Consider the following 26,519-nt stretch of genomic DNA (forward strand, 5'->3'; position numbering starts at 1 on the left):
ATTTTTTAAATTTCTTTTTCTTTTTTGGCTAAAGATGCTGTTTTCATTGGGGAAAGTTCCCCACTGGGTGAGCTCTGGAGAAAGGAAGGAACCCTCTTTCCACTGTAGAAACCAAAGCAGGTGGAAACTCACTCTGCTTGCCACAGAAGCCCTGGAGGGGCACTGGCAGTGGAGAGATGGTCCCAGGACACAACAGTGGCAGCAGGACTGCAGCCCACACTCCTGGCCGGAACTCAGCCTTGCTCTCTCCTGCTGCCTGGCCTCTCTCCCTTGAGTCTCCTGCCCCTTACCCTCTCCCCATTTCTGAGGCTGGTGACCCAGTCTTCCTTTTGATTCTGGGCTCCTCCGTATACAGCTCCAAAAACATGTTTCTCTTCTGCTTCAGTTAGCCCAGATCCAGTTTCTTCTGCTTATAATCAAAACCCCTGACTGATACAAGAGCCAAGCTCACTGCTCTGTGATTTACAAAGCTCCTTTATTCCTTGTTTTAAAACGGGACCATTCTGCATGATGCTGGTAGGGGAACCACTGACCAAAACCGCCCACCCTGGCCAGGCACCACAGTAACCATCTGTATGAGTTGTTTTACGACAGAAAGTCCTGGTAAGGAACATGGAACTAATAAGCCACCACCAGCCTGAAGAATTCGGGAAAGGTCAAAAGGAGACGCCAGTCTATATGTCCTACCAACCTCCCAGAATCCTCCTCGCTGGAATCCATCTTGGCTGAGCGATGAGCACACCACCAGGAAGGACCCTGAGCCAGAATGATTGGCCAGAGACCACCCGAAAACTAATCCCATCACCATAAAACCTGAGACTGAGAGCCATGTGGCAGAGCAGTTCTCCTGGGTTCCATTACCCTCCTGCTCTCCACCCGGGTGCCCCTTCCCAATAAAGTCTCTTGCTTTGTCAGCACACATGTCTCCTTGGTCAATTCATTTCCAAGTGTTAGACAAGAGCCCACTCTTGGGCCCTAGAAGGGGTCCCCCTTCCTGCAACAATGCCAGGGTTGTTTTAGTACCGCTTCCATGCTTTACAAGTCTTCAAAAATGACCAAAGTGGCTCTGCTCTCATAGCAGCCACTTCTTCTGTTGCTCTGAAGACTGATTCAACAGGGCTCAGAGGTGAAGTCGTTTGTAGCAGCCAAGCATGCTCTCAGAACAGTTCTTTCCCACCACACTTGCTTTATCAGCTCCATCTTGATACCTCCTCCTTGAAGGACAAGATATGACAGGGGCTGAAGGGGACCACCCATAGCACAGTGGGCTGTGTGGGAGGTGTAAATATGTAATTGCATTTATGTAGAAACACTTTCTATTAGAGTTTAGGACACCACATCTGTGTGACATGCTTAGAATACAAAAGGCTTTTCAGATGTAAATTAATCGAGGAATTAAAAAAGGAAAGCCAGTGTTTACACAACTTCAGCGCTAAATCCTTTGCAAAGGATGTTAGAAAATGGCATTAGTCACTCATTTATGAGTTCACAGACGCCACAAAAATTTCTTGATCACCTGCACATGTACAAGGCACTGGGGAAATAACGACAAAGGTGTACACACAGTACTACCTAGATGAGCTTATAGATGGTGCAAAGACAGTAAGCAGGGTGGGTTTTTTAAAATTCTGTTAAATATGCATAATATGAAATTTACATTTTTAAGTGTATGGTTTAGTGGCATTAAGTACACTCAGATTGTTGTGGAACAATCACTACTATCCATCTACAGAACTTTTTCATCTTCCCCAATTGAAACTCTGCAGCTATTAAACACTAACTCCCCATTCCCCATCCTGCTCTAGCCCCTGGCAACCACCATTCTACTTTCTGTCTCTATGAATTTGACTACTCCAGGCACTTCATTTGAGTATAATCATACAGTATTTGTACAGTATTTATACTTTTGTGACTGGCTTATTTCATTTAATATAATGTTCTCAAGGTTCATCCTTGTAGCGTGTGTCAGAATTTCCTTCCTTTTCTAAGGCTGAATGATAGTTAATTGAGTGTATATACCACATTTTGTCTACCCATTCATCCTTCAGTGGACACTGAGTTGCTTCCTCCTTTTGACTATTGTGAATAATGCTGCTATGAACATGGGTGTACAAGTTTCTGTTCATGACCCTGCTTTCACTTCTTTGGGGTATATACCCAGAAGTGAATCATATTAAAATTCTATTTTTTTTAAGAACCATCATACTGTTTTCCAAAGGAGCTGCACCATTTTATGGTCCCAAGAACAGTACACAAGGGTGCCCATTTCTCCATATCCTTGTCAACACCTGTTATTTTACAATTTTTTTAGTAACAGCATTTTAATGAGAGTGACATAATATCTCATTGTGGTTTTGATTTGCATTTCCCTAATGATTAGTGACACTGAATATCTTTTCATATGATTACTGGCCATTTGTGTATCTTCTTTGGAGAAATGTCTATTCAAGTCCCTTGCCCATTTTAAAATCAGGTTGTTTAGTTTTGTTGTTGTTGTTGTTGAATTTTAGGTGTTCTCTACATATTCTGGATATTATCAGGTATGTAATTTGCAAATATTTTCTCCCATTTTTTGAGTTGCCTTTTTACTCTGTTTATAGTGTCCTTTGATGCATAAAAGTTTTAAAATTTGGTGAAGACCAATTTGTCTACTTTTTTCTTTTGTTGCCTGTGCCTTTGGTGTAATATCCAAGAAATTATTGCCAAATCCAATGTCAGGAAGTTTTCCCCTATGTTTTCTTCTAGGATTTTTATAGTTTTAGCTCTTACATTCAGGTCTTTAACCCATTTTGAATTAATTTTTGTATATGATGTTAGGTAAGGGTCCAACTTCATTCTTTTGCGTGTACATATCCAGTCTTCCCATCACCATTTGTTCAAAAGACTGTCACTTCCCCATTGAATGGTCTTTGTAGTCTTGTTGAAAAGCATTTGACCACATATGTCAGAGTATATTTCTGGGCTCTCTATTCTATTCCATTGGTCTATATGTTTGTCTTTATGCCAGTATCACAGTGTTTTGATTACTATACCTTTGTAGTAAATTTTGAAATCAGGAAATGTGAGTCTTCCAACTTTTTCTTTTCCAAGATTTTTTTGGCTATTCAGGGTCTCTCGAGAGTCCATGCAAATTTTAGAATGGATTTCTCAATTTCTGCAAGGAAAAATGTTGTTAGGATTTTGCTAGTGACTGCATGAATCTGTACATTGCTTTGGGCAGTACTGACATCTTAATTATAAGACTTCTAATCCATGAACATCAGTGTCTTTCCATTTATTTATGTCTTCTTTAATTTATTTCCATCAATGTTCTGTAGTTTTTAGTGTACAAGTTTTTCACCTCTTTGATTAATTCCTAAGTATTTTATTCTTTTTGACACTATTGTAAATGGAATGGTTTTCTTAATTTCCTTTTCAGATTGTTCACTGTTACAGAAATGCAACTGATTTGTGTATATTGGTTTTGCACCCTGCTAATTTGCTGAATTATTTTATTCTAATTTTTGTGTGTAGGATTTCATGATTTTCTACATGGCTCATGCTATCTGTAAACATAGATAATTTTACTTCTTCCTTTCCTAATTGGATGCCTTTTATTTCTTTTTCTTGATTAATTGCTCTGGCTAGGACTTCCAGTACTATGTTGGATAGAAGTAGTGAACGTAAGCATCCTTGTCTTGTTCCTGATCTTAGAGGAGAACTTTTCAATCTGTCACCATTGAGTATTACATTCACTATGGGTTTTTCATATATGGCTTTTATGATGTTGAGGTAGATTCCTTCTATTCCTAGTTTGTTGAGTGTTTTTTATCATGAAAGACAGATGAATTTTATCAAATGCTTTTTCTTCATCAATTGAGACGATTATGTGATTTTTTCCTTCCTTCTGTTAATGTGGTGTATTACACTGCTTGATTTTTGTATGTTGAACCATCCTTGTGTTGTAGAAATAAATCCCAGTTTGTCATGGTGCACAGTATGATTCTGGTTTGCTAGTATTTTGTTGAGAATTTTTGTAATAATGTTCAAAAGGGAAATTGTTTTCTTATTCATAAGGAACTACAGTTTTCTTTTCTTGTAGTGTCTTTATCCGGCTTTGGTATGAGGGCAATGCTAGCTTCATAGAAAAGAATTAGAAAGCATTTTCTCCTCTTCAGTTTTTTGGAAGAGTTTGAGGAGGACTGATTAATTAGTTCTCCTTTAAATGTATGGTATAATTCACCAGCTAAGCTCTCAGGTTCAGGGCTTTCCTTTGTCAGGAGATTTCTGATTACTGATTCAATCTCCTTACTAGTTATAGGTCTATTCAGATTTTTTAGATCTTTGCGATTAAGTCTTGGTAAGCTCTGTGTTTCTATAGGTATTTGTCCAGTTCATCTAGGTTATCTGATCTGTGGGTATATAATGGTTCATAGTATTCTTTTTTTTTTTTTAATTTTTTAATTTTATTTTATTTTTTTATACAGCAGGTTCTTATTAGTCATCAATTTTATACACATCAGTGTATGCATGTCAATCCCAATTGCCCAATTCATATAGTATTCTTTTATAATCCTTTTTGCTTCTATAGAATTGGTAGTCATGCCCCCACTTTCATTTCTGATTTTAGTAATTCAAGTTTTTTTTAACTAATCAGTCTAGCTAAAGATTTATCAATTTTGTTAATTTTTTTGAAGAATCAATTCTTGGTTTTGTTGATTTTTTCTATTGTTTTTCTATTCTTTATTTTATTTATTTCTGCTCTAATCTTTATTATTTCCTTCCTTCTGCTAGCTTTGAGTTTAGTTTGCTCTTCTAGCTCTTTAAGGTGTGAAGTTAGGTTATTGATTTGAGATCCTTCTTTTAATGTAAGCATTTTACAGGTATACATTTCCTTCTGAGCACTGCTCTCACTGTGTTCCATAAGTTTCGGTATATTGTGTTTTCATTTTAATTCAGCTTTATGCATTTTTCTCATTTCCCCTGTGATTTCTCCCTTGACCCACTGGTTGTCTAAGAGTGTGTTGTTTAATTTCCACATATTTGTGAATTCTCCAGTTTTCCTTCTGTTACTGATTTCTAACTTAATCCCACTGTGGTTGGAGAAGATACTTTGTATGATATCTTTTAAATCTGATGAAACTTGATCTGTGAGCTAATATACAATATATCCTGGAGCATGCCCCATGTGCATTTGAAAAAAAAAGTATTATCCTGCTGTAATTGGGAAGAGTGTTCTGTATATCTTGTTAGATCTAGTTGGCTTATTGTGTTGCTCAAGTCCTCTATATCCTTACTTATCTTCTGTTTAGTTTTCCTATCCACTACTGAGAGGTGGGGGGGGTGGGCGGGAGGTGAACTATCTAATTATTATTTTAGAAAACTGCATATTTCTCATTACAATTCTACAAATTTTTGCTTCATATATTTTAATGATCTGTTATTAGGTGCATAAATACTTGTAACTGTTATATCTTCTTCCTGTATTGAAACTTTTATTAATATACAGTATCCTTCTTTGTCTCTTGTAACTTTTTTTGACTAAAGTCTATCTTGTATCATATTAGTATAACCACTCATGATCTCTTATGGTTACTATCTGCATGGAATATCTTTTTTCATTCTTTTACTTTCAATTTATTTGTGTCTTTTGATATAAAATGAGCCTCTTGTATACATTGGAGCATTTTTTTATATTCATTCTGCTAATCTGTCTTTTGACTGGAGAGTTTAATCCATACATTTAAGATAATTACTGACAAGGAGGGACTTACCTGTGCATTTTGCTATTTGTTTTCTATATGTTTTATAGCTTTTTTTTTGGTCCCTCATTTCCTACATTACTGATTTTTTTGCATGTTAAATTTTTTATGGTGAAACTTCTTAATTCCCTTCTCATTTCCTTTTATGTATATTTTATAGCTATTTTCTTTGTGGTTACTATGAGCATTACATTTAACATCCTAACATTACAGCACTCTGATTTTATACCAGCTTAAATTCAATAGCATACAAAAACTCCGCAGCAAGATGATTTTTAAAAAGGAAATAAATGTGGAATTATAAATCAAGATAAGAACCACCGAGTAAGAACCAGACTGCTATGATAAAGAAAACAGGTGGCCTTCTCAGAGGAGTCAGCAAGGAGGGCCCCTCTAAGGGGACATTTACACAGAGACCTAAAAGACAGAGGAGCTAGCCATGTATGAAGCGGGGTGAAGAACATTCCTGACAAAGAGTTACCACAAGTCAGAGAGGAGCTGGGGCCCCTGAGAAATGGTGGCCCACATGGCAGGAGTCTGTGTTAACGTGGAGAAAGGAATGAAGCCCAGGAGAAGCAGGTGGATCCCAGCCACATGGTCTGGGAGGGCAGAAGGGGAAGGATTTCCATATCCACCATGAGGAAAGCCACAGAGAGTCTCAGAACTGCCTAGTGACAAGGTTCTAATCCTGTTGGAAGAAGATCTTGCTGGCCATTCTGCAGCAAGGATTCAAGGGGGAAGAAAATGGAAGTGAGGAGCCCAGCAAGAAAACTCCTGCAGTTGTCAAGGTAAAAAATAATGGTGGTCAGTCCAGGGTGGAGATGGAGAGAAAAGACAGATTTGAGATATGCTCATCACCTTGACAAGGTGGTACAGGGGTCCCTCAGCCCAGGCCTGAGTCCTCACCCTGCTAAATACTCACTGGGTCTGCACCCTGTACTCCCCACAAGCCTCTTTCCTTCACTGTAAAATGAGAATGATGAAATCCACCAGGTATGAGGGGGAAGTGACATGAAATCAAGAAGCTTCCATCTGGACTGGTCAGTGCATCACAAACACACTTCCTTCCTTCCTCTCAAACATGGGCCATTGGGCTACTGATTGACATAGATCTAATACAGCACAACTATAAGATGCTATGAAAACTGTGAGCACTTGACACCAAATTCTCCCAGCTGTGGATGTGCTACTACACACGTAGGTCCCGCAAGCCCCCTGGCCTGACTTGGGGACAGGGACTTGTCTGTGTTTAGCTCCTGGGGTCAGAGTGGCACATAAGAGTTGAGTCAGTCCCCTGCCCACAGAGACCCAAGTGGGAGGGCAGTGAGGGGTGGGCGCCTGGACACTGGCACCAGATGATGCTGGGGAGAAACTGGTTGGAATGAAGGTGGCAACCACTCCAGCAGATTTCCTTCCAAATCCAGAGGATCTAAGGAAACAGAGCTGCTTCAGTCCTACACAGCCACAGAAAACACTGTCTGACAGGAAAGAGAGGGGTTGGCTGGCCTCACCTTCCTGCTGGCTGCACCTGGGGGCCCTGTCTAATGACAGGGCTCCTCGGCCCAGCCACAATCCTTTCCCATCCTCCTGGCTTAAAGATGATCTTACTAACAGAAATCCCTTTTCTGAAACAGCCATAGGCAGGATAGAATTCTTCGGATTTTCTACACTAGAGTTTGAGAAATTGAAAGATGGTGGTGATGGTGGAGGGCGGCTTTGTTTAAAGTAAGGTGCATTGTCTGAATGTAACTTGTTTTTAAATATGCTGAAGAGCGACCCACAGCTAGAACAACAGAAACAGGTTGCCAGCGGTGAGAGTCTGTGAGTGGATCAGACATTCTGCTTTCATTTGTTTTCTGGCCTCATCAGACTTGCCAAGAAACTCCAAGGGCAGATGACTGAAGGGCTAAATGTCAGTGTACAAATGCCACGTGCCCTTCACCAAAGTGCCACTGCTCTTATTAGGTAGGCCTCGTTAAGAAACATATAAATCCCAAATTAATGTGGTTGGCCCCAGATTTGCCCTCAGCAGCGGGATCTGGAGCCTCTAACATCATAGTACCAGCAGCTGAAGAGGACTGAAGAGGGTCAAATTAAAGCCAAGCATCACCACCACTCAGCCCCTGTAGTTCAGTTCTTATAGCCCATGGCTCATGGGGAGAACAATGTTCCCACATACAACCCCTCTCCCAGCCTGTGATAAAATAGCTGCCCTTGTCCGAATGATAAAATTATGAAAGCAAACGTCAAACTAGGAGCTTTGCCTTATTACTACTTTAGTTGTTGTAATGAATGTTTATTCCTTGGATTTGTGCCCTGGACAAAAAATATAAATGAGATAAATTACCTACAGGTGAAAGAGTCTGGTGCCAAGCCAGGTCCCAGCAGCCCACCTCCTGGGCTTCCTCTGGGCAACTGCAGCACTGCAACCCATCATTAATCAGCCACCGGGGAGACCTGGGCTTGTGCAAATGTGGAACTCAGAAATATTTGTCAGAAATCAGGGCCAAGAACCATTAAAAGTTAACAGAAGCAATTCCACTTCTGGGTCCATACCCAAAAGAAGAGAAAGCAGGGACTGAGACAGACTGTACACCATGGTCACAGCAGCATTGTGCACAGAGCCTTAGGAGGAGGCAACCCGAATGTTCATCCATGGATGAAGAGACAAACAAAATGTAGTCTGTCCACACAATGGAATATTATGCAGCCAAAAGGAAGGAGATTCTGACACCTGCTAAAACATGGACCAATCTGGAGGACATCATGCTGAGTGAAATAAACCAGTCACAAAAGAACAAATACTGTGTGACTCCACTTATATAAAGTCCCTAGAGTTGTCAAATTCATAGAGACAGAAAGTAGAAGGGTGGCTGTCAGGGGCTGGGCGAGGGGAGAATGGGCTGTTAGTGTTTAATGTGTACAGAGTTTCAGTTTTGCAAAACAAAAAGAATTCTGGGATGAATGGTGATGATGGCTGTACAACAATGTGAATGTACCTAATGTCACAGAACTGTAGACTTAAAGGTGGGTGAGAAAGAAAATTTTATGGTATGTATTTTTTAACCACAAGTTTTAAAAATCTGAAGAAAGAAAGAGAAAGGAAGGAAGGAAAGAAGGGAGAGGAAGGAAGGAAGGAAGGGAGGGAGGGAGGGAGGAGAGGAAGGGAGGGAGGGAGGGGGAAGAGAAGGAGGGAGGGAGGGAGGGAGGGGAAAAGAAGGAGGGAGGGAGGGAGGAAAGAAGTTAATGGAACTCCCAGAGTTGATGACTTTGAAAGGGAGGGTGACCAGGTGCCTCATGTTGTGCCCATGTCTTGAAAACAGATAAGTCCTGGATCAGCCCCGCAGGGGGTCCACATCTCCGTTTGCTTTGCAGAAGAGCCCATCCTACTGGGAGGTCTGCGGGTCCAAACAGTAACTCACCTTAAAGACTCTGATCTCCACACACCACCAAAGCAGCCTCAGCTTTACAGCACGGCCTGTCTGAGGGCGTGTGGACCAGACAGATGGAATTTCCTGCAAATTGATACATGTCCCGAAAGCAAGCACTGGCAAGTCACCCTGACAGAGGTCAAGGTACCAGAGTCTTGTCTTCACAGGGGCCAGGGCTGCCATGAGGCTTGCTACCCCCATTAGCCCAGGGTGGGGTTCACGACCATATATTTCCCTGTGGCCAGTTATAGACAGGCTTGGCCTGATGGTCACAGCTCCACCAGTGACTTCCTGTGTGACCCTGGCGATGTCTCTAGCCTCCCTGCTCTTGGGCTGCCTTCAGCCATCTCTCACCCCCCGCAGCACAGCCCAGGGCCTGGCCTTCTCTACTCACTCTCTTTCCATGAGCCTTACGTGCCTCCGCAGCCAGGCACAAGGCCCTCGGGGTGGCTAAACCCCTGCCTCGCTGCCCTTCATGCAGGGGGAGCCAGCTCAGAGCGGTTCTGACACTGCCAGCCAGCTCTGTGCTCAGAGCAGGAGTCCTGGTCCAGGCCTGTCTGGGCCTAAACCCCACACTTGTAACCCCTGACCCCTTTCCCTCTCCAAAGTCCTCCTTGACCCTGATTCCATCTAGCAAGGATCTTTTCTCTTCTCTCCCTCAGCCAAGATCTTCTGCGATGCTGTTTCTACTTCTTCACTTCCTGGTCTCATTTCAGTTTGCCCCTACCCAGCTGCCACCCTCAACAATCCCTAAAGCTATCCCTTCGGGGACCTGGCTGCAGCATGTGGCATTGTTAACCACTCCCTTCCTGCACCTCTCACCTCTTTCCTTAGGGACAACCTCTGCCCAGTCTGTCTGCCCTTCTGCCAGCTCCCCATCCTCTGCCTGGCCCCCTGGGACTGGCACTCCACTGTGCCATCTGTGGGCAGCTTCTCTTCTCCCCGATGTGCTCCACCTGGACATGGCTGGCCACGCCAACAGCTGCATCTCCCAGCTGTGCGCCGATCAGCCCCAGTCCCTACTTCCAGCCAGGGCCTCCATCCTGAGCTCCTGTGGGGAACTCGAAGCCAGCTTGTCCAGACTAGAACTCCTCGCTGTGTCCCCAAATGCTCTGTTCCTTCTTTTCCCATCCAGTGGCCCCACCATCCACCCAGCCATCCAGGTTATAGCCCAGGTGTCCCCTGGCTTTCTCTCGCCTCCTCCTCCTGCCTCTCCAAGCCAGGAACCAAGTCCTGTGGGTCTTTCCTCCCAGCACATCCTCCTCTCTGCATGAATGCCTCATCCATCCCCACTCCTGCCCCTTAGTTCACACCCTCTCTCCTCACACACTCCATTCCCAGTGCTCCTTCTTGCCTTTCTCACTCCAATCCACCCAAGTGCAGCTGCTGGGGTTGCTCTTCCAAACCTCGCTCCAGACACATTTCTCCCCTCCCCGTCGGCGGCCCCGCTCCTAGGGATGCCTTACCCCCCCTCCACATCCTGACCCTATGCACGTCCCCACCTTAAGGCTGCTCTACTCCCTGCTGCAGCCACATCACACCACCTGCCCTCCCCCGGATGCAGCTCCTGTGGCATCCCCTGCATGACCTACCACCACTCCCCCATCTGGCAAACACAGTTGAAGGGTCAGCTCTTTCATGAAGCCTCCATGCTGTGGGGTGATCACTCCACAGCCCTCCACCCAGCCCCCAGTGCTCCCTGCAGAGATGTCTACAGAAACACAGACACTCCATCCATCTGTGACACCACTGCCTCCTGAGGGAAGGACCGGGTCTTTTTGCATTTGCCCCCCCAGCAACTAACACAATGCCAGGAAGTCTTCAAAAATGCTTGTTAGGAGAATGTATAGACGGGTGGAGTTGGGATGCACACAAACATCCTTCTGTGCAAACAACCACCTGCATCTACAATCTGAGGCATGAGGTCCCTCCCCAACCTACCCACCAAGTGAAGGTTTCCCTCACTCCTCATTCAACAAATCAGATGTAGACGTAGGTTGCTTCCTTGGTTCCCTCAACTAGATAACCTCTCTTCCTTGCGCACGACAAGCTCTGTTTCACATTAAAGTCTGATCTTGATTCCTCCTATGAGACTGTTGGCTCCTTACAGCAGGGACTGACTTAGCGTTGAATCCCCTTGGAGGGGCATCTACCCATAGAAAGGGTCTTGGGAGGCCTCTGGTGAGGAGTGCGGGCAGACTCCCATCACTGAGCAGACTCAGGTGCTGACCCCACACCAGGCTGGCGAGTCAGGCCTCTCCCTGGGGGTGCCTCCGTGTTGCCCAGGGGTCACAAGGCTGTGTATGTCCCCATCCCCCAGCCCCAGGAGAAGATGGCCAGCACCCACATGCAGAGCGCTCGTCCAAGAGGAAGCAAAACCCCTGGTAAGGTGCTGGTCCCGGACTCACCATGTTCATGACAGTGAGGATGAACCTCTGGGCGGCCTCGGCCCCATGGTACTGCACCATGTCAGCATCGGCCACCACCAGCGTCTCCACTGTGTGCTCGGTGGTCAGCCGGATGGCATTCCTCCGCTCCCGCCAGTCTCGTGACGGCCAGCCCCTCCTCGGCTTCTTCTTTTCTAGAAAACAATAGAGACATTTGTGCAGCCCTTTAGTGTACTGGCTTCCTGTCCACGCAGTGAACAGGCCTTCCATCAAGCCTCCCCAAGAGAATGGTCAGTCTTCCCCGGCCAGTGGCCGGGCCCAGCATCCATCGCCCTCTGCTGCCGCGGCCGAGCCTGCATGCCTGGGGGTCAGATGTCACGAGGGTCACGCCCGTCCACTGTGGCAGCGACAGGGCAGATGGGGCCGAAGATTACAGAATAGAAAACCTGTCCCTGCAGGGAACGGGGAGAACAGCACAGTCTGTGGAGGAAAAGGAAGCCTGGGCCCGGCGGGGAAGGTTAATGATACAGACCCCCAGGCTTTCTGAAAGCACCATGACCCACTGCTGGGCCAATCAGCAGGGGCCTGGAAGAGGGCAGTCCAGAGACCAGGCCGAGAGTCACGAATAAGGAGCTACAAACGTTAGCAGGCACAAAAGCAGTATTTCAAAAAAAAAAAAAAAAAGCATCATCAAAAAAAAAAAAAAAAACAAATCACAGGACACAGACATCCAGGCCAAGATTGGAGTTTGTTCCTTCCTCACCACAGGGAAGGTATTAGTAAACAGTAAGTAATCTTCCACTAACTCTTCAGGTCAACTGATTTCCTAGAAGATCTTACTTGCTAAACAGCTATGGTCATTATTTTGAGCCCATGTCAGGACGTCTGGACACTCAAAGCTGCCATGTGAGGACTGACATACAGATTTGTGGGTGCAAAAGCCTCTAACATCAAAGGTTGATATGAATAACATGTACTTTCAGAATCCGAATGTGAATAGAAAGGCAGTTCCTTAATTTGATAGCTATTTTTTCCATCTTTATACCAGCTCACACGGAAGCCAGCTCTGCTACAACTTCCATGCAGTAAACCCAACCCACATATGCACAAACTGCCCTCATACAGTGACCCAATCATTCCAGAACCAAAGATGCATACTATAAGAAAAAACTGAAATATGGGTCATAGTGTACAAACAAGAATAGTCCGTGCAGTGAGACAAACTGAAAAACAATCTACAAATCCAACCACAGAGAAAGCCAACAATGGTAAAACAGCAGGCAGCCATGAAAAGTACAACTGTGAAGATTATTTAGTGATGTAGAGAGAAGCAGATATAAATCTATATATATGTCTTGTCAACCTGCAGGGTGGTTCCCTCCTCCCCAAAGCCAGGCCCACCTCCCATGGAGACTTCCAGGCCTCAGGAATCGAATTCGGGAAGGCAGGATCTATTCTAAGATAAAAGGTAAGGTGTCAGATAGTACTGCCTTTGTACATGGCCAAAATGAAAGAGGCCCCTCTTTGAGGATCTCTCTCTGGACCTACACCCACATTCACCAACAGGTCCTCTCTGAACACGAGGAAGGTGGACCATGGGCGACCTCCAAATCCTGGGCTCAGCATGCCTGCCGGACGCTCACTGCCTGGATCAGGCCAACCTGCCCAGCTTGGAATTTGTGATGAGCCATGTCACCCTCATTTTAAAGCAGCAGAAGTAAAGGGCCACCCAAGCAGGAGCTTTGCTATAACCAGCTCACCCACATTCTCCCAGGCGACCACAAGCCAAACTGTGTCTCAGCTCCTCTCAAAGTTGGGATTTATTGCCCACCTCTCAGCATCCCAACTCATGAACTCCTCTGCAGCTCTTCCCCACACTGGCTGCTTGTTTTCACACCATGTCTATATTTTCTGGTTCCTGTATGAAAAGAACTGCATTTTTAGCAGGGTCTAAAAGGATGCACTACTAACATTCCTCTGGGAGATGGCGAGCTTAAACACGTAAGAGGCGAGTACTAAGAAAGGCAGCCCAGCACTCCCCACCAGAGGAACAGATCACCCCCTGGACATTTCACACATCAAAATGATGCACTGGGCATCACCCTTTCAAGTAGGAACAAACAAGACCTGCCCCTCCCTCCCTGATGGACCTTGGAGAGCTAATAAACAGGGTATCATAAAGGGTAAAATGCTGCACGTTAACATATGCCCAGAACACCCAGTCACAGGTAAAACACAACGGTCAGGTGCTCTGTGGTTTTTAAAGGGTTTGTACTACAACTACCTCATCTGTCCCTTTCACTGCCCCCAGCCCCAGGCCCAGCACGTGTTGCGAAGTAAACACTCACTGAATGAATGCATGCTTGAGTGAGTGAATGAATGAATACATGGATGAATGAGAGAGTGAAATCCCTATTTCCCACATAACAAAGCTGAAGTCAAGCACTGGGCAGGGGTAAATTTGGCCCTAGAACCCAGGCTTCACCCAGCAGCTCTGACCCTCCCGCTTGCATTGGCTTTGGGTGCGAACATGTTCCTCACTGTTGTCTGAACTTAAAACACGGGGATGGGAAAGGCCACAGAAAACTCAGTGGGAAAGGATGCTGTATACCGACTTGGCTGCTGTAGGACCTGACCAGGAGAAGCAGCCTTCAGTGGCTGCTCCTTCCGCTCAGATGGCCTCCACTCACACCAGGCCCTTGAGCAACAGCAGCAACTACACAGCCAGCTCCCAGGCCATGTGTGCTCTTACCTGAGCCCCCCTCACCAAGAACTGCTAACTGGGGCTGTCACGCCACAACCACGCTAGGCTGGCTGGTGACCCCCACATACCCCAGGGCTCTGTCCTGTCCCAAGCACAAGAGGAGAGGCCCCAAGCCTCGATTCAGACCCCCACTGCTAGGTGGGTTTCAAGAGATCAAAACTTTTCAGATTTCAAAAGGCAACGCGGTGCCCGGGCCACATACTGAATACCCCCTCCAGGGAGGTCTAGGGCAACAAGCCCTCATCAAAGGCACCACTCTTTCTGCAGTGAAACAAGTAAATAAAGATGCTCAACAGTCTGTGCAAAAGCCTGGATTGGGTAATAGCAGGTAAGAGACCGAGGACCTGCATTCCCTATCCCTGCAGGTGGGAACAGGGGTGGAGGGGGAGGGAAGCTCACCCTCCTCTTCTCTCCCTGCTCCCAGCAACACCTCCACCAGCAAAGCTCTACAGCGATCACTTCTGATGGTTCTTCCTTTCCTACAGGGAGAACAGAACCATAATCTGTTTTTACCTTTAATTCCATGAACTGCATAAATATACCCTAATAAACAAAGTTTCATCAATACAAATATTCACAGATTATAAGCATATTGAAAAGCAAGAAGAAAAACACCAATTTCATAACAACATGGGTGCTGGATTTAGACCTCACAGGAGAAGTCAAAGTTCAGGCCAGGCAGGCGTGCAGCCACCTGGGGGCCCTCCAAGCTCACTCGGTCATTAGCCGTCTCCCTCCACTGTGGGAACAAGGGAGGCAGCCCTCACCCCACTGATGAGAACAGACCACAACCTGCAAGGCCCCAGGCCCTCTCCTGTTGTCACAGACACTGGGGATCATTCCCAAGTCCAGCCCAGCAGTTTCTTTTGCCAGCACATTGCTGGGGCTTGGTGCTGACTTGGTAGATTTTCAATCTCTGGCTTCATATTATTTTTCTTACATTTATTTTCCTTTTGCCTCAATTATCCATTAAAAAAGAAAATTGTGTGTGTTTATGCAAGTTACCCTGAATCTTGTTTGGAACAAGCTGCGGGAGAGAAAAAGACAAGGAAGAAAACAAGGGTATTCTAAATGTTGTACTTTTAGCATATTCAAATTATTACTTATTCTAAGAGTTTGGAGACTGATGAAAATGCTGAGCAAATACATAATTTCCTGTAGTTGTTAGTTTTGCTCTTGGTAAAGTAAAAAATAAGCTCAGTTATGAATTGCCAAGCTCTATATAGTATAGATACTTATTTAGTTTAACAACAATAGAGTATTTAGGTATTCACTAGGGAAAACCAATGCATAAATCACAAAATATTTGGTGTGAGAGTTCAAACGGTGGAAGCCAGCCCTGAAATTACTCTACATCCCGCTGCACAAGGAGGATCCTTGCACGTCTGATTCTATAATGTCATCACCAGAGAAGACCTCAGGTTACTCTTTGTGCCAAAGGAGCACTGCCAGCTGCAGAAGCAAATTAGAGGGAAAGCAGACATGGTGGAGGAAATGGAGACAGCTGCCCAAGAGCACTGGGCTCTTCAGGCTGAGAAGACAAAGACGAGTCTCCACCACTAGGAACTAGGTAGCAGGTGTCAAACATGCTTACAGAGTCAACAGGGAGATGCAGACTTAACCTGAACTTGTCATTCAAGCCAGAAAAATAAACATTTCCCACACACAGCACTCAAGGTCCAGATCAAGAACGTCCCCACCTGGGCACACTAGCATGGTGGACAACCAGAACCCTCAACATCGGCGAAGAGTCCAGAATCATGTATTCTTTTAGCTGCATTAACCATGGGTTTTCTCCAGCTCTCTAGTGGGCAGGACAAAGGCAATCCCATCAGAAGCCTCAAGTGATCCCTCAGTCCCTTCTATAACACTGAAGGACAGAAAATTAAAAACACTCATCAAAGGGAATTCCAAAGAAATTCCACTGCGTGTTCCAAGTCGGCAGCCTCAAGTGATCCCTCAGTCCGCAGGGGAGGGGGCAGTGAGAGTACCCAGAAGGACCAAGGGCCCAACAGCCAACATAACAGGAGGGCAAGAGTGGGGCAGCAGAACCAAGAAAGGGGGATGACAGGTGGTCTGAGTTAGAAAGAAGAGGTGAGAGCACAGACGGTGACACCGGCTTCCGGAATAAGAGGGGTGCTGCTCGGCAGGCAGGGTACCCTTGTTCACTCGGTGGCACAGCCCACCCAAGGTGCCAAGGGTCTACAGCTCCCCCGCCTGAACTGGCTGGGCTGCCATGCAGGACACGTGGATGGGACTTTCTTTTTTCTGTACCTACCACATCAAAAACTAATTCAAAACTAGAAAACAGAAGTAGCCATGAGAACACCTCAGACCAGACTAAGCAGGAGACTGGAGCTCTGGGGTCCATGCAGCTTGCCCAAGTGACCCCCCCCCCGCCATGGCCCACTGCAGGTAGAGGACCTGGACAGCCAACTCTGAGGTGCTTGGAGTGCCCCCTGAATCTCCTGCTCCCCAGCAATCCTGCAAACTCCAAACTCCCATCCATGTTATAGTCTAACGTGAGTCTATGCTCACCTTCTGGGCAAGACTGTGAGCTTAAGGACCCAAACATCACCCTCTGGACCCGCCAAAGCGCCGAGCGCTGCCTGGTGCATAGTAGGAACATTCGAGAATTACACTTAGTTGAGTGAATTTTTTTAACTCTTTGAAATTCCAAATTAATAACAAGATTAAGTTTCAAGGAACTTAACCTAAATGTCCTAAAATTGAACTCTCACACAGTACTCCCTCTACCTAAGGAGGAGGGGACAACTCTAATTGTGAGAAGCCCAGCTGTGACATCCGACAGAGCTGGGTAGAGTCTGCCCGTGCTGGGGTGGCCAGGGGCAAGCTTCCTCATCTCTAAAACAAGGGGATAATTATTCTGCTCTCCTAGGGTGGATGTGGGGAAACTAACACAGGGTCAGGTCTATAATAAGCACACTCAAATGATTCTGCTAGTCTTATTGCTATACTTATTATTACATTACTATGATTGCTGTTAACTCTTAGGGTCTAAATGCTCATTTTTAAACTTTGCATGCATGACCCAGAACCAATAGTGGATGCTTGTATGCACCCTACAGGGTCTGATCAGGACCTCTAGTCTAGACACTCACCAATCAACTTGTTGTCTTCGACATTTCTTACTGGGTAGGGGCATGAAAGAGCTTCTCTAAGGACATCCTCAATCATGCAACAATAAGTTATAATTATACAAAAATATCAGTTTCAAGAGGAGTGGCTTACAACTCCTGCTCAACATCCCAATGTAACCTCCCAACATTCCAGAGGGCAGAATATTTTAATCATCAGAAATATGATAGAACACAAAACATGACTGTACATGAAATCAGCTATTTAAACCATGAAACATTAATGACATTTCACACAGGATAGAAGAATGGAAATCAAATGTTTCTCATTAAGATGGAAAACAGACAGTCACACTCCTTGGAGGAGAGACCGATTGTCGCCACAAGCGAGATTTCTGTGTACAGACACCCCCGCCATGGCCACACCAACCCATTTTCAAGGAACCAAAGCCACCACTCCCACAGCATGAAAAACAGTAAGATGTGCGGTTTCAACTGCATATCCAATAGCCCCACTATCTTTTGTCTTTAACTCTCCCAAAATAAGCAGCCATGAGATGTAATAAAAATACCTTCAGGGTGGGAGTCGGGAACTCTGAAAATTCACCTGGGCCTGATCTTGATGCCCTTGAAGGTGCCACTTAACAGAAAGGTATCCATTTCCTGTGTACCAGTTATTTGCCCTTTTTCTCCCAGCCCTCTCTTCTGTGCTCCACTCTGGGGTTGGGGGCCTGCAAACTATTTCCTGGACTCCCTTGCTAGCTGGCTTCCTGTTCAGCTCTGCCAACAGGCGGCGCTAGAGGGAGACTGGAAGGCAGGAGATGGGGAGAATGGGCTCCTGTGTTCCAGCTCAGGGTGGCATTGTTCCAGCAGTAGTGGGCAGCTGTGGCTCTAGCCTCCAGCTCCTGGGGAACTCCCAGCTCAGCCTCCTCATCTCCCTCAGAGGTACATCCATAGAGACACCTGCTTGGCTGTACCTCGTTGGTGGTCTGATGTCCCTCACAGGTCTGAGCCCCAGCCCCACTGCTGCAAGCTCTGTGGTCTTGGAAATGCCCGCTTTTCTCTTTTTCTTTCCCCAGCCCTGGGGTGATAGCTATTACCTGGGTTACCTCAGCTCCACTTTTGCTCATTCAGACTTTGACACTGATGTAACCAATTCCTTGAGTTAAATCTCATAATTAGAAATACCTAGCACAGTTTCTGTTTTCCTGACTAGACACAAACTGATATAGCCTAAAATGAGAGGGTCAGGCCTAAAACTAATTCCTACATTTCATTCAAGCTTCAAGGACTCCTCCCAGTTCTAGAAATAAGGATTTATTTCTTCACCATGGAAATATTAAGATATTGGATATGCACTTCCACACTGCAGAATCTTGCCATAGACAGGAACGCTGCCCTTCATTCTGAGTCATCTTTAACAAAAACCAATCAATGGGGTGCCCTGTGAAGGAAATGCAAGCATCAGTGTGTGCCATAGATTTCCCAACAACCTATCACTGCCACATCCAAAGACCCGAGGACAGCACCTTACAGATTCATAGTCAACATGGGGAAAGTACTGGAGGAGGAAGCATGAACAACAAGTCTCGTTTTTAAGTTTGCACACACACAGACAAACAACATGCTTTCCAAGAAAATTATCAGGTCCAAAAAAATTATTTTCTAATCACTTTTATTTTCTTCAACCAAAGGGTCTGCTTATTTAAAAACAAACAAACAAACAAAAAAACTACCTTTTCAACTAGAAACGATGGTTCCACATGTGCAGAAGCACTCCCAGCCAGGTGAACTTTTGGCAGCTGCATAAATCCAATATCCTTGAAAAATAATGGCCTTCTCTCTCTTTTTTTTTTAAAAAGGAAAAAAATAAGTTTTGCTCTCCAAGTATGAATTCTTTGAATAACTTCCCCCAAGGCCAAGTCACTTTTATAAAAGGCATATTTTTTTCATGTAAATTCCTTACAAAGAAAGGTGGAAAATAGGGTTTTTTGTGGTTAAGATCCTGAATGAAGAACTGATCAACCTTGGAGTCCAAAATCAGTCCCTTCATCAGGCAGGAGGTGTCCCACACACACCCCCACCCTGGGAGGCAGCAGGGCCAGGGGTAAGAAGGCTGAGCTGGCCCTGCCAGACCTTTCCACCCATGGTCAGAGCCACGTGGGCACCAAGCAACCAGGCACTACTGTCTGTGGGTGAGGTGGGAAGATACTCATTTGGTCAACAAATATTGAATTGTGAAGATACTCATTTGGTCAACAAATATTGAATTGTGAAGTTACTCATTTGGTCAACAAATATTGAATTGTGAACCTACTATGTGCTAGGCAATGTAGGTGACCACCTAGGAGGAATAAACATTAATCAAATGAACAAATGAATATATAAAAATTATAAATATAACAAATGTTTGCAAGAAAGAATAAATAATACTATGACAGGATAAAAAGAAGGGGGTTCCAATTTAGATTGGGTTCCATCAGGAAGTGACACAAGGGACAAGATTAGGAGGATAAGCAACAGTTAATCAGTGGGAGCGAGAAGAGAGGAGATGGGAGCAGTCCAGGCAGTGGGGACAGCAGGTACACAGGCCCTGGGGACAGAAGAAAGCATGGCATGTTCTAGAAACCAGGGATCCAAGAGTCAGAGAGAGTGTGGCTGGCAAAGAGGCTTGAGCAATAAGGCAGGGGCACACTTGAAGGGTCACATGCAATGTGCTCAGGGTTTTCTTCTTTAACCCCAGAGCAGTGGGAAGCCATCTAGGGCTTGTGTTTCCAATGTGTCACCCTGGCTGTAATGGGTAGAACAGATTCCAGGGGGACATGGAAGTGGGGACACTAGTTGGATGACCACTACAGGAGCTCAGGTACATAGGGACCATAGCTAGACAAAGGGGGCAACTGCTGGTGATAGGAAGCAAATAGATTCAGGAGGTACTTAGAAGGTGAGAGCAAGAATACTGGGGATATTTGGGTGGGTAAAGAAGGGCTATCAAGGATAACTCCTGGTTTGTATGGTTGTGCTAACCACTGAATTAAGGACCCCTGGAACAGGGACAGGTGTGAAAAAAAAGCACTGCAAGTTCTGGCCTTGTTAAGTTTCAGGTGCTTTTAAAGTACCCAAGTGGAGAGGTCAAGTTGGCTGTCGACTGTGCAGACTTGGTGCTCAAAAGCAAAGGCGAGATCAGAGATAGGCATCTAGGAAGCAACGATCCCAGACCGATCCTTCCGGGACCTCCAAACTGCATGACTGGATAGAAGAAATGGAACCAAGCTGGGGGCGGATGGCAAGGTGCATGGAGTCACAGGAGCAGGGAAAATAAAGTCTCAGGAGGAGGGGCTGCTCAGCTCCTCCAGCACAGCAGAGGGCCAGGTCCAGACCCAAGTGGGTCTTACCGAGGGTGCTGCTGAGGACAGGGGAGCGGAAACCAGGCCAGGGAAGGGAAAAAAGTGAGAGGTGAGGAAATGGTACAGACTTTGATGAGGTCTGGGGAGGAGAGAAACAGGAACACTGCTGGAAAATACTAGAATTGAGGGAAGCTTGAGATGGAAAAAACTCACACATCAAATAAGAAAACCCAGGCCCACGGAAGACTGCCATCTTCACTCGGTTTCTACCACTCTCCCTGTCCAGTCGAAGACTGCCAGCAAGGAAGAACAAGGCTTCTAATATGCCCACCTCACACAAACTGAGAAAAGACGATAATTGTTCAACAGGTGCCAGTCAAACCCTGAATCTGTGGCTGGCCTGGTGCTGGGTGCTCCCCTCAAGGGAGGGAGAGAAGCATGTAAAACCTTAACAGTCCTATAAATACCCCACAGATGAAAGAACCGTCAAGGAAACAGCCCAGACTCCTAGGGAAAGCAGGCTTCCAACTGGAAGGAGAGGAGGAAGAAAAGCACTATTCATTGTATCGGGAAAGGACAGAGCTGTACAACCAGAAAAAAAGAAGCAGGAAAAATGGAAAATGCAAGGTAGCACCATCTAACAAAGACGCTGGGCCTATTCCAGTAAGAATGTTTCACACTGGCTGTCATAGGGTTCCCTGAGGGTAAGGCAGATGGCTGCGTTTTCTGGTTTATTTCACGTCAGTCTAAAACCTTGTCTCAACCTCTATTAAATATTAAATGTTTCTCGTAAAAGATACTGCATTAGTCAGCTAGGGTTGCCATTACAAAGTAACACACACTGGGTGGCTTAAACGACAGACATTTATTTCTTCACAGTTCTGGAGACTAGAAGCCAAGATTGAGGTGTCGGCAGGGTTGGTTTCTTCTGAGGCCTCTCTTCCTGATTTGCAGATCGCTGTCTTCTGTCTTCATCTTCACAGATCTTCCCTCTTTACCCATCTAAGTCCAAATTTCCTCTTCTTACAAGGACTCCCTAATGACCTCATTTAACTATAATCACTTCTTTAAAGGCCCTATTTCCAAACACATTCCTAGTCTGAGGTGCTGGGGGTTAGAACTTCAACACAGAGATTAGTGGGGACACATTTTAGTCCATAACAGATGCCCATCTTCTTTCTTGCCTTAAGTGTGGACTGGGCAGGTCACCTTCACATGAGTTGAAGTGTGTATAGCCACATAGTCAGGACAATCAGGACAACGTGTGATTCCCAGAAAGGACAGTCATCTCAGAGGTCCATCAAGATACATTTGACAAATTCAAGAAAACAAATGCAAATGTTTGGAATTATCATGTGCTTCTCACCACCACTTTTCAGTTAAGTCTATTGCTGAAAGATTACACTAGCCTACTGGAGCTTGATGGTTTTATCTTCTAAATTGATAGAAGAGAAAAAAAGAACATCCCCCAAATACACAGCTTGGAGAGAGAAATTAATTAACGTGCCATGTTTCGGCCAGAGCAAGACGGGACAAACAAAAGCCTGAAAAGAAATCGACTTGTCTCTGCACCTGGAATCCCCCACAGGGTTCCTGGATATTGTTTCTTTTGACAGATAGTCTTTCATCTTTGACAAAGAAGTACAAGAAACTTCAGACAGCGCAGATATTCCTCCACCTTTGCAAGGAGGGCAGGCCATACCTTTGGACCAGGAACTCTTCTTCATTGCTTTAACACAAAACTAAAATATAGGTGAAGCCTTCTTCCTTCCACCCGTCCCCTGATACCCGATAGTGCTCAGCACAGCCTCGAGTCGTGGGCTATACATCTCCCCAAGTATCTGGGTTTTGAGGGTGGGGACTGCCCTTCTCACCTTTGTATCTCCCACACTGAGCAGGGTGCCTGACGTAGTTTGCATTCAGTAATGATTTTTGAATGTATAAGTGAATGAGAGAATGAAGTCCATAAACAAGGAACAAAAGTATCAAAAAATCCTTTGCCCTCTTTTTAGAAGCTTAGGGAAAACAAATTTATGGATGTCAGGGGTTCTTCCAAATACATTGGATGCCCACATATTTCCAGAGCAGTTAACAATCAGACATCCTTCACTCCTCCAAAGGCCCCTTGACTTTCACAGAAGCCCAAGATGTCCCCTAACACATGGAGAGAGAGCTCAAATAACCCACCAGCAGACCTAGAGGTGGTAAAATAAGTCAAGTGCTCCTCTTTTGGCCTAGACCCAGTCACCAGACTATGACTCTTTCCCAAAGAACCCCCTTCCCGAATGCTGAGGACGCTCCAGGGCCAAAGAACCTGCCCAGAAAGGCACATTCATCTGAGCATGGCTGCAGTTCTCCTGACACCCTTACTAGTAGGGCTCCTACTTCCAAACTTCCAATGTCCCCACTGGGTCACCAAGAGGTGAGTGGTTCCTTTATGGCCACATCAGCCATTCCTCGGACTTCCACATGTAAAGTAGCCTTGGGCTCCACCAGGGTGAGCAAACCAGTCAAACAGCAGAGGGAATGGAAACCCTCGTTAAGCCAACTCGCAAATTCACTAAGACCCCCCACTCCCAATTTCCTGTGGCTTCCCTCTGTTGTCCTGTGGCTTCCCCTAATGTCCAAGTAGGGAGCAACCACATAATCACACTGGCCTTCACAAGTTCAAGCACCAAATCTCCTCCCCACACCCTGGCCTCTGAACATGCAATAGCTCCATTTGGGAAATTCTTTTCCAAACAGCCACCTGACTGACTTGTCCTCACAATTCAAATGCCGTTTCCTCAATGCGGCTGTCCTTGGACCCCTTCACCTAAGTCACCAGAGCACACTTCTCTTTTCCTTGGAGCACTTAACCACAATTTGAAATAATTTAACTGTTCTGTGTTTAATAACAGTCTCTTCCACTCTACAGGAAGCTGTGAGAACAGGAATCATGCCAGTTTACTCATCGCTCTATACCTAGTGCCTAGCACAGAGTAGGTGTTCAGTAAATAGTCTTTTTGAGGGGGGAGTGGTCTTACCACAACCTCATTTTATTTTATTTACTTTCATTTATTTAACTTAGTTGAAGTATAGTTGATTTACAATGTTGTGTTAGTTTCAGGTGTACAGAAAAGTGATTTAGTTATACATATACATGTATTCATTCTTTTTCAGGTTCTTTTCTCATATAGGTTATCACAGAATACTGAGTAGAGTTCCCTGTGCTATATAGTTAAGTCTTGTTGGTTATCTTATATATAGTAGTGCGTGTACGTTAATTCCAAGCTCCTGATTTAACCCTCCCCGCCACGTTTCCCCTTTGGTAACCATAAGTTTGTTTTTGATACCTGTAAGTCTGTTTCTGTTTTGTAAATAAGCTCATTTGTTTCTTGTTTTAAAATTAGATTAAAAATATGGAATGCTTCATGAATTTGCGTGTCATCCTTGCACAGGGACCATGCTACTCTTCTCTGTATTGTTCCAATTTTAGTACATGTGCTGCTGACACGAGCACTAAAGAGTTTTAAAATAAGTGAAAGAATATTAGACTTTTGTAGTACTATGATAAGTATTTCCTCGATTTTATCACCTTTTAATTGTATTTGATGTTTAAATCTTTACCCATGCTTTTACCATAACTTTTTGGTGTCATTTCTGAGTCTTTGTCATTGAATAGAGGGTTTTAATGCCTTTATATTTATTATAAAAATGATCATTTTTGATCTTCTGTCATGTTTTTAGTTCCTTTTCTCTATTTTCCTATGTGAGCTATATTTCACTGAGTCTATCATCTCCAGTATTGAGGAAGCAATTCTACAATAAGCTATCCTTACAATCTTAGGAAACATTCTTTCCATGTCAAGAACATAGTAGAAGTTTGGCTTTCCCTCTGTGCAGAGAAGAATTTAACATCCCTTTTTTCTCCCAGATTCCTTTCCACTTTTCTTTTATTTGTTTATTTATTTATTTATTTGTTTATTTATTTATTTATTTATGGCTGCATCAGGTCTTCGTTGCTGTGCATGGGCTTTCTCTAGTTGCGGTGAGTGGGGGATACTCTTTGTTGCATTGTGCAGGCTTCTCATTGCGGTGGCTTGTCTTGTTGCGGAGCATGGGCTCTAGATGCGCAGGCTTCAGTAGTTGTGGCACACAAGCTCGGCAGTTGTGGCTCGCGGGCTCTAGAGCGCAGGCTCAGTAGTTATGGTGCATGGGCTTAGTTATTCCATGGCATGTGGGATCTTCCCGAACCAGGGATCACATCCATGTCCCCTGCATTGGCAGGTGGATTCTTAACCACTGCGCCACCAGGGAAGTCCCCCACTTTTCTGATTTGTAGATATTTCTTAAATTTGAGGTACAGAATATTATTAAAGTACTTTATATTTTACACCTTTCCTTACTTTTTACAACAGCTTTATTGAGATATGATTCACATACCATACAATTCATCCATTTTAAGGATACAATTCAATAGCTTTTGGTATATTCTCAGAGTTGCACAACCATGATGACACAAATAGACAATTTTTATCACCCAAAATGAAACCCTATACCCATTAGCAACCACTTCTCATTTCGCCCTCTACCACCCCCACCCCAGGAAATCACTTAATTACTTTCTGTCTCCATAGGTTTGCCTATTCTGAACATTTCATATAAATAGAATAATTTAATATGTGGTCTTTTGTTTCTAGCTTCTTTCTCTTATGAAAGTATTTTCAAGGTTCATCCATCCAGCATGTATCTGTACTTTATTCCTTTTTGTTGCCAAATAAGATTCCATTGCATGGAATACCACTTTGTTTTCCATTCATCAGTTGATGGACATTTGGGTTGTTTTCATATTTTGGCTATTGTGAATAATGCTCCTATGAACATTCATGTATAAGTTTTTATGTGAATAAATGTTTTAATTTCTCTTGGGTGTATACCTTGGAGTAGAATTGCTAGGTCATGTCGTAACCCTTTGCTTAAACTTCTGAGGAACTGCCAACCTGTTCTTCAAGTGTCTGTACCATTTTATATTCCCAGCAGCACCATATGAGGGTTCTAGTTTCTCTACATTTCCAGCAACACTTATTATTGTCCATCTTTTTTATTGTAATTATCCAAGTGGGTACGAAATGGTATCTCACTGTGGTTTTGATTTGCATTCCTCTGGTGTCTAATAATGCTAAGCATTTTTTCATGTGATCATTGGTCAATTATATGTATATTCTTCAGAGAACTATCTTTTCAAGTCCTTTGTCTATTTTTCAATTGAGTTGTCTTTTTAGAGTTGAATTATAGGATATATCCCAGGTACAAGTCCCTTATCAGATATATGATTTGGAGAAATTTTCTTCTATCATGTGAGTTATCTTTTCACTTTCTTGATTGTATCCTTTGAAGCACAAAATATTTTAATTTTTATTAAATCCAATTTATTTTCTTTGGTTGTGTTTTTGATGTCATATCTAAGAAACCATTGCCTAATTCAAGGTCATAAAGATTTATTCCTATATTTTCTTCTAGGACCATGATAGTTTTAGCCCTTACATTTAGGTCTTTGATCTTCCCTTAACTCTTTAATTATTGCTTTCCATTTGTAACTGTATTTGCATCAATTAGTTAAGCTTAACTCTATGTTAAACCAGTTTCAATCATCCACATCAACTCTTTATATCATGCCCTCCCTATTTCTAATCTTTTAATTTTGCTTCAGCTCATAATCAACTGCAATTATGTTTTAAAGAAATTCTTCCTAGAAGGACAAGCAGGGTG

The 26,519-nt window shown here is 44.3% G+C and overlaps 1 protein-coding gene and 1 non-coding gene across 9 annotated transcripts in view; both read right to left on the reverse strand.

Annotated features, from left to right (window-relative positions):
• The window catches only part of ADAMTS17 (ADAM metallopeptidase with thrombospondin type 1 motif 17), a 359,201-nt gene that overhangs the window by 278,786 nt on the left and 53,896 nt on the right, over positions 1–26,519 (reverse strand). For all 8 annotated transcript variants that reach the window (XM_059912613.1, XM_059912610.1, XM_059912612.1 and 5 more), the window contains exon 4: positions 11,581–11,753. In XM_059912613.1, coding sequence (XP_059768596.1) covers positions 11,581–11,753 — 173 coding nt within the window. The remainder of the gene's footprint in view (positions 1–11,580; positions 11,754–26,519) is intronic.
• LOC132360888 (U6 spliceosomal RNA) lies at positions 24,164–24,270 on the reverse strand. The gene has a single exon (XR_009501208.1). It is a non-coding gene; the product is annotated as a U6 spliceosomal RNA (small nuclear RNA).

The sequence above is a fragment of the Balaenoptera ricei genome, chromosome 2 (assembly GCF_028023285.1).
Source record: "Balaenoptera ricei isolate mBalRic1 chromosome 2, mBalRic1.hap2, whole genome shotgun sequence".
In the NCBI taxonomy this organism is placed as follows: Eukaryota; Metazoa; Chordata; class Mammalia; order Artiodactyla; family Balaenopteridae; genus Balaenoptera; species Balaenoptera ricei.